This window comes from Bidens hawaiensis, unplaced genomic scaffold, assembly GCF_021521415.1.
Source record: "Bidens hawaiensis isolate Kalapana, Puna unplaced genomic scaffold, B.hawaiensis_p1.1 tig00027767_1, whole genome shotgun sequence".
NCBI classification, from domain to species: domain Eukaryota; kingdom Viridiplantae; phylum Streptophyta; class Magnoliopsida; order Asterales; family Asteraceae; genus Bidens; species Bidens hawaiensis.
Genome location: NW_027494501.1, coordinates 226,348 through 234,833, shown reverse-complemented (window position 1 = coordinate 234,833; position 8,486 = coordinate 226,348). Strand labels below are relative to the sequence as shown.

Below are 8,486 nucleotides of genomic sequence, written 5' to 3'. Positions count from 1 at the left end.
CGAAACAGGCTTAATTCAAGAAAATATAAATTTAAACGGGTCAAAACGTAAAAATATAAATTGAGATGGGTCAAAATATAGTATTTTAAAACAAAACGGGCCAACATCACGTACCCTGTTTCGCCACTGCCTCACACAACAACTTCAACTCTCAATGTCGTTTGTTCATGCTGATGGAGTAGTGTGCAGCGCCCTCACAGTCGCCGGTTCATGCTGATGGAGTAATGTGCAGCTATGGGAATTTGACGCCGGTGACGGAGAAAATGCAGGTGGGTCTCACTGAGCTGGATTGTATCTGGAGCTCTTGTTAAGAAATGTTTCTATGGAAGGTTGTATTATGGGATGAAATAAGTTGTGGCTGATTTCGTTGTACGAATTTTTTATGTGTTGTAACAGATATGCTTTAGGATTTTCTAGTATTTTTATTGTTATGGTTAAAACGAGACGAGCTTGAGTTTGTCTCCTTTAATTAAGTAACGTGTGCAGGTCCTACAATGCGTGTGCAAACGATCCAAAATGAAAATAGTGGAAGCCGAATTGCTACATATTTGTGCAAATGCATGTAACCAAATAAATGTTGTTAATCTAGTATACAACTCCAAAATTAATGTAAAACTATGCAACATTCTAAATAGATGATATTCATTTCATACATATAGATGCATTACATCTTTGACTGTGCTACCAAAATACATAACAAAGAATGTTTTTGTTTCCATTTCTTCAATCCTTATCTGCACTAACAAAGTGCATAACAGATATGAAATTTTCCATTTCTTCTAATACAATGACAACCGTTTACATAAACATTAAAAGCAACAACAAAAATTAGAAATCCTATCAAACTACAAATCAAGTATCTCCCCATTTATCTTGTATCATCTTCACTTGTTTTCAATTTATCTTCAAGTTTATTCCTTGTAGCTTCAAAAGTAAATAGAATTGGTCAAATGTCATTCATATAACGAATTTGCTAAAATTGGATAGCAAATAAAAAATACACGGTTAGTAAGCACTTGCACTTAGTCAACATCATCCCTAGTCCTTAGTAAGTACCACCACCTGCATCTGCTTGCTAACCCAATAAAAAATCCCATCTCCATCTACCTACATGAATGCAAATTTTTAAAATTTAGAAATTAAATAAAAAAGATTATAAGAATGACAAAATGATGGGGTCTACCTTTATCAGGCTCACACCAGATTCAATTTTAAGAAGAAGATAATGGTTCAAATGATTATGGTCTAACTGCACCAAACGCTTTATGATCTTCTTCAAGAGTGAGTTTCATGATGTATTGCCGACAAATTAATTAACTCTTTCAAACCTAGTTACAAATATAAGTGTTGACTTGATTAATATGATTATGTATACAATATTAAAAACTCACCTTTAGCAAAAAGTTTGCACCTGCAACAAGACAATTCCATCTTCTTTGTCTATTACAACTCCAAGTAGAAGCAAAAAAAGAATTGAACCGTTCCGTATCTTGGCAATAGGAGAAAAATTAAGATTTAGAGGATTAGGGTTTATAGACCAACTAGAATATTAGAATCAAACCTATTCTCTGTAAAACTGTGTTTTAAAAAACATACTTAGATGATCGATTTCAAATGGAACTGCAAAATATTACCTATAGAGGTTGTGGATTCGAGAATTGCAAGGTAGATTAGGGAACGATCTAATCTTTGTCTTCACTGTTAATCTGTCTTCATTATTAGATAGAACAACCTAGGGTCTATTGATATGGTTGATTCGAAGAAGCATCAGACTGCATCAATCTTTCGTCCTTCTTACTTGTCGAACACCATAAACAGAGAGCAGTAGGGTTTGCACCAGAGAGAAGATGAATATGGATTTACGTGTTTTATTTCAGGGATTAGTTTTTAGGAAGTTTTTATCAAAACTACGTAGTTTTGATGGGTTTTACGTGTAAGGTTACACGGTTCACAGCCCCGTATTCACTTTCCCTTTTTTATTTTAAGCAATTTATAATAATTTAATAAATATGTAATTCAAATACTTTTGTTCAAAATTAGTTAACAGTTAACAAAATTATTTATACATAATTCGTTATTTTCGATCAACATTCTTTTCGGTCTAAAATTTTCAAGCTTAAATGGGCAAAAACAGAAAAAGCCGAAACCGAACCGAAGCAAAATGAAAACCAAAATTGAAACCGAATGGCTTCAAAATTCCAAAATCCGAAGTCGGTTTGATTTTAGTCTGAAACGGCACGACGAACGCTCCTAAAATAATAAACTTTAAAGAAGTACGTCGATATGAATTTTCATAGTTGCAGTATCAACATCTTAAATCGTGTACTTCTACTAATTATGTGTTTTCACGAAAGTTAGGTTCTAGACATTTTTCTTGACTAGTATAGCCTTTTTCAAATCAATATTTGCCAACTTTTTTAAAGAAACACATCTTGAGTTTAGTTGAGAGAATCATTCATACATTATGCACATGCCATGCTTGTTAGCGCACTTCATCTCAACCAGGGCCGTCCCTGAGAATTCAAAAAAAAACCCGGGACCCGAGACATGAAATACAAAAGGACTTAAAATACAAAGTAAAAAACTCATATATTTTAGAATAACAATAACAAACAAAATATAGCAAAATGATCTAACTAAAATACTCAAACGAATCCGATGCTTCTCAAGCATTTTTGAAAGCAAAGCCGTTAGCAAAATGATCCATGGTATCTAAAACATTGTTCTAAATAGTAATGATCGTCAATCCGTTAAGTTTCTTGGGACATGTTGATCGTCCGTTACCGAAAAAATATACGTTTCTTCCAGTATTTTTTCTATATTTGCATCTTTCTTTTAACTCTTCTTCTATTTTCCTATTTCTACAGCTTTTACTAACGAATAAATATTAGATTTAGAGGGCATAATATCTAAAATAACATAAAAAGTCTAATGAATTAACATATGCTATACTACTTAATAGAATTAATTAACCAAATATGAAATACTGATTCTAAAATCCTCTAAAACATTAGAATAAAAACTTCAATTAAAGTGACTAAAATAGCAAAGCGGGTGGCAGATATACGGGTTCATCTTTTTTCTATGTTCAAATTTCACTCAACCAAAACATTAATGTTTTGAGGCCGGCTGGTCAGGTTGGGTTGGAGAATATTATATAATACGATATCATAATATAACAATATGTTAATTTAAAACACATAACAAAATTAAAAGGCTATTAAATGAAAAAAAAGTTACAATCAATGGGCTGTGAAGCGTGATGTGTGAATAGGTATGGAGGTAAGCGAAGACGAAAATGTTTTATAAGCCATTTGAAATTTCAACTAATAACACAATGATTCTTTACCAAAAAAAAAGTTTATAAAAAACAGTCTTAGAAATACTTGAAACTGAGACTTTGCAAGTAGGGCTGTAAACGAAACGAACGAACACGAATAAGGCCTTGTTCGTGTTCGTTCGTTAAAAAAAATAACGTGTTCACGAACGGTTCACGAACACTTACCGAACGAGATTTTATGTCGTGTTCGTTCATTAAGGAAATTAATGTGTTCACGAACACAAACAAACACAAATAAAATCGGCGGAGCCTAGAGTAAAAGACCGATGTATTCATCAATGTTAATAATGAAAGCATGTAAACAAATTGAACGAACACGAACAAGGGCAACGCGAACACTTAATTGAACAAATATTTATATTCATGTTTGTTTATTTAAAAAATGAACATTTGTGTTCGTTTATATATGTTTTTTTAAATCAAAACGAATAAAACTGAACAAAGATAAATGAACATATATGAACACAAACAAACATAAACGAACATAAATGAAAACACTTAAATGAACACAAATTAACAAATATAAACTTTAAGTAGATGACTATTCCAAATATTATTTAATTATTGTTTATTAATACATAAACAAACATAAATAAACAGACATAAATGAACATAAATAAACGAACAAAAACGAACGTTCACGAACATAAATGAACGAACGGAACATGTGTTCATGTTCGTTCGTTTAATTAAACGAACACAAACTTTTTGCTCATGTCCGTTCGTTTATTAAATAAACGAAATTCCCGCCGAACAATTCACAAACAGTTCACAGAACGTTCGGTTCGTTTACAGGCCTACTTCCAAGTTTAGATGAGTTATTGTGAGGACTTTACCAGCACACCATCTTAAACTCTTTGTTATGGGTTCTTTTTTAAAAATCTCATGGGTACACTTAAACTTTTTATATATATCATTATCACGTAAAATTTTAGAATTAACAAGTTTTCATAAACCCGTTAAACCCTATGTACCAAACTTGTTATTTATCTAAGGTATATGAAGTGAAAAAACAAATCTGGAATACAAGTGAGGAGTCAAAACCTCTCAACTCTACACAAGTGACAAAAAAGCACTTTACCGTTAAGTTTAGTTTTTGACAGTTCTTCAATACTAAACAATATAAATAAATAAATAAATACAATTTTATTCTTTGCGCTCTCTCGGGACCGCGTTTGATCAAGTCAAATTTCTCCTCTTATGTAATTCTACTTCTTATTTCTTCATTTTTTATTTTTATTTCTGCAAAATGCAATAAAATGATTCCTTGTCATGATCATATGCCATTTCGATAGTGACTACAACCCATAATTTCTTTTGTTTGAAATTAAATAAGCTAACGATATTTGTAAATTATATACTTCATAAATTCAATATAAATACACATAAAAACAAGGATTCTCAATCAATAAATTATTGTGTTATGTTTTGTTTTTTTTTCGGTTTTTTCGATTTCATGTACTTGTAAATATCGGGTTCTTGCTTTTTGTGAGTTACCTCTTTTTCCTTTTAAATATACTGGCCTTTAAAAAAAATAAGAAATTATTATAATAACCTTTAGGAATGAGTTTAAGTCAGATTAGTTCTCAAATCTTTGTCTCTTAATAACTTAGTGTTTGAATCTCACTTGAACACGAAACTGGTTTTAAATAACTTCGATTTTTTCTAAATTTAAATATCGTGATTAAATTTGTCATCTATTCCATTAGGAAATGCATCACTATCTAAACTGCGGTCCAATGTTCCCAATGCATAATTGTTACACGGTGAATATTACACGAGTATTTGTCAATGTTCCGTATGTATATATTGTTACACGACCGATATTTTCAATATTTTATATGTCTAAAATGTTAACCACTTATTCAATTGACTTTCAAAGAACATTCGATGAAACAGGAGAGAAATGCTATCCCCACTCGGACCAAGACAGAACTTTTACTTGTTCAAATAACAATTAAGGTGAAGCAGGGTCAGGAACGACGAATCTCTTTATGATAAACAGATCCGTTTTGGGTTACAGGTGTGGTTCTGGCTGTATTAACTGCATCTTTTGATGTAACCGGTTAGTCCTTACCTTGGGACCAACGTGGCTTCCTTAATTCTTTCGTAATATATTTTTCATCACATTAATTTGTCAAAATTACAAGACTTTTTAAAGGATGTTTGATATTACTTAATAAAATATTAAAGTCTTTATTCGGTATGAAAAAGAAAATTCATACGGTCACGTACATCAAAGAATGTCCATCGCTTTATAGCCTAATGGCATCTTGGTAGTGGGATAAGGCTTAGGGACCATAAGGTCTTGGGTTTGAATCCTACAAAGGGGTTTTCCAAGATTTATTGGGTTTCCTCCTGAATTGGTGGTTAGGCATTATTGCCTTGTGGAGATGGATATGATCGCGTGGTTCTGCTGATGACACGATGATACTCTAGTGGTCCGTGAGTGATCCTAATTTTCCGTTTAAAAAAAAAAGGGAAACGAATGAATTAATATAGACATATAGTGTTTAGATGCTGACTTCATTGTTATATTTTAAAGTATGGACACTCGTATGGGTGCTCGTGCTTAGATATTAACTTCTCTAAATTTATTTAATGTATAGACGCTTGCTTTGTTTATTAATGAAGATGGTGAGCAGGCCCGGCTCCGAGAAACACAAAAAAAATTTGGGCCGAAGGCGAATTTGGGCCTTAAGACTTAAGTAAAATATAAACTCGATAACGCAAATAAAAAAGAAAATCATACGATGATAATATTAATTTCAATACACAAAACATAAATATTGTAGCAAACTAATCTAATTTACATACCTAAACGAAACGCGATGCTCGCCTTGCATTTTTTGAAGCAAAACTCTCGACCAACTCTTGATAACCTATGCTTTTCAACACATCACTCTCAATAGATATCATCGCCAAGCCATTAAGTCTTTCTTGGGACATTGTGGATCGCATGTAAGTCTTCAACAACTTCAATTTTGAAAAGCTTCTTTCGGCCAAAGCCACGGTTACCGGAATAGTCAACAACACTCGATATGCATTTACCGCGTTAGGAAAAAAACCATCTTGCACCACATTGTTTAAAGCATCTAAAGGGGTGACAATATCACTAGATAAAAAAGTCTCAAACAACTTCAACTCCAAAAAAAGTTCCTTGGCATCAATATCAGACTCTTCTCCATGCTTCAATGCTTCTTGAAGAGTATAACAACACGATTTAAGTTTTGTTTCATCAAGCGCCTTCAACTTTCTAGGAAACAAAAAACCAAATAGTTTTTCGTATTGTTCGAATCCTGTTTCAAGAGAAGAAATCGATTGGTCAACAATACATAAAAAGTAGTTGACTTCAAAGTTTTCCTCGGGTGAAAACAAAACTTCTTGCTCACGAGACTCGTCAAATTGTTTTTACCTAATAATCGGACGACTTTAAGAGAATACCGGATCAACACCCATTTCAATGGCAATTTTTTTAGCATCAACAATTGCCTTAGGAAACCCCACTTCTCTATAATTCTTGAAGTATTTGATCAATTTCTTCACTTGTTTAATAGCAACATCAAGAATCATATCCTTGGCTTGCAGTCTTTTGCTAACGAAATTCACCGTTGATAATATTTCATACCAAATGACAATTGCTAAATAAGATTCATACTCACCAAATTCATTCTTTGTTAGCGTATGAGCATCGCTTTGAGTTTTATTACCCCCGTCGGTGTCCCTAATTTCAAGCAAAACTTTTCATACATCCGAAAGTTGAAATCTAATCCGTTTAACACTATCCACAAGACTTTCCCAACGAGTAGGACACATTTACTTAAGAGTGAGTCCTTTAACATTGTCTTTCAAAAGCGCCCACCTCTTAGTAGAATTAGCAAAGACGCTATAAATCCGTTGAATGACACCAAAGAATTCTCTAGATTTAGTGCAAGCGTTAGCCATGTCACATAGTACAAGATTAAGACTATGACAACCACATGCGGCATAAAAAGCCCTAGGATTTATATCTAAGAATCTCTTTTGAACTCCTTGATGTTTTCCTTTCATGTTCGATCCGTTATCATAGCCTTGACCACACATATTATTGACATCAAGGCCAAGAGACTTTAATTCCTCAAGTGTAACATCAAAAGTCATTTTCCGGTGGTATCATCAACAACTAGAAAACCTAAAAATGATTCCTCAACGGTAAGCGAATTAGATTTTAAATTGATATTGGCATACCTCACAATTATAGACATTTGTTCTTAGTGACTTATATCCGGGGTGCAATCGAGGATGATAGAATAATAATTTTCTTGCTTTATCTTCTCGGTGATTTCGAATCTAATCTGATGTGCTAGTAAACCGATTAACTCGTTTTGGATATTGTGACCAAGATAATGTACGTTGAGTTCGTCACTCATAATACGTCGTACATGTTCTTTTATAATTGGGTCGAACTCTTCCAACATCTCAACCAATCCCAAAAAGTTTCCATCATTTTTTTGGTATAACTTCTCTAAGGATCCCCGAAATGCTAAACCATTTTTAGCAAGAAATTTCACGAGTACAATAATCCTAAAAATAACTTCTCGCCAATAATCTCTCTCTTACTTGAATTGTGCGTATGCTACTTTGTCGATGGTTTCCTTACAATTCAATCTCTTTCGCATTTCAAACCATCGTTTCATATTCTTCAAATGTTCGATGCCAAGCTCATGTCTTTAAGTCTAACGGAACAATTCTTCCAAGTAGCAAAACCATCGCTATCTAACCCACCTTTCGGATGCCCTTTTCTAAAAATTTTACAACAAAAACAAAATAATTTGTCAACATCCTTTGAATACACTAGCCATACTCTATCATAAGTGTCTCCATTACATAGATGCCTAGTATACATGCTTGAAGAAAACCGTCTTCCCGTTGAATTCACCGGAACTTATCAATAGGATCTCGTTTTGGACCTTTCTCAACCAACATATTAATCATGAACGGATTAAGGCCATCTCAATTTCTAGGATAAAAAAATATCAATTTTTGTATTTATATTACCTCCATTCACATTAGCTCATCCACATTAACATCAACATCATGATCATCATCTTCATCCACATCATCTTTATCCACATCAATATCATCTTTATCAACACGAACATCCACA

At 33.0% G+C, this 8,486-nt stretch overlaps 1 protein-coding gene across 1 annotated transcript; it reads right to left on the bottom strand.

Annotated features, from left to right (window-relative positions):
- Positions 1 to 6,157: 6,157 nt before the first annotated feature.
- On the bottom strand, positions 6,158 to 7,480 carry LOC143575867 (uncharacterized). Its single transcript, XM_077060126.1, has 3 exons — positions 7,161 to 7,480; positions 6,796 to 7,064; positions 6,158 to 6,639 (listed from the first exon to the last, which is right to left on the bottom strand). The coding sequence occupies exons 1-3, from the start codon at positions 7,478 to 7,480 to the stop codon at positions 6,158 to 6,160; spliced, it is 1,071 nt and encodes a 356-aa protein (XP_076916241.1).
- Between the last annotated feature and the right edge of the window lie 1,006 nt (positions 7,481 to 8,486).

What these genes read in the sequence shown, in the direction of transcription:
- LOC143575867 (XM_077060126.1), bottom strand. Translation starts at nt 7,480, where the DNA reads ATGACTTTTGATGTTACACTTGAGGAATTAAAGTCTCTTGGCCTTGAT. An exon ending in GTTAAAGGACTCACTCTTAA is followed by an intron (nt 7,065 to 7,160) that starts GTAAATGTGTCC and finishes GCTTGAAATTAG; the next exon opens with GGACACCGACGGGGGTAATA. An exon ending in AAAAATTGCCATTGAAATGG is followed by an intron (nt 6,640 to 6,795) that starts GTGTTGATCCGG and finishes CTCTTGAAACAG; the next exon opens with GATTCGAACAATACGAAAAA.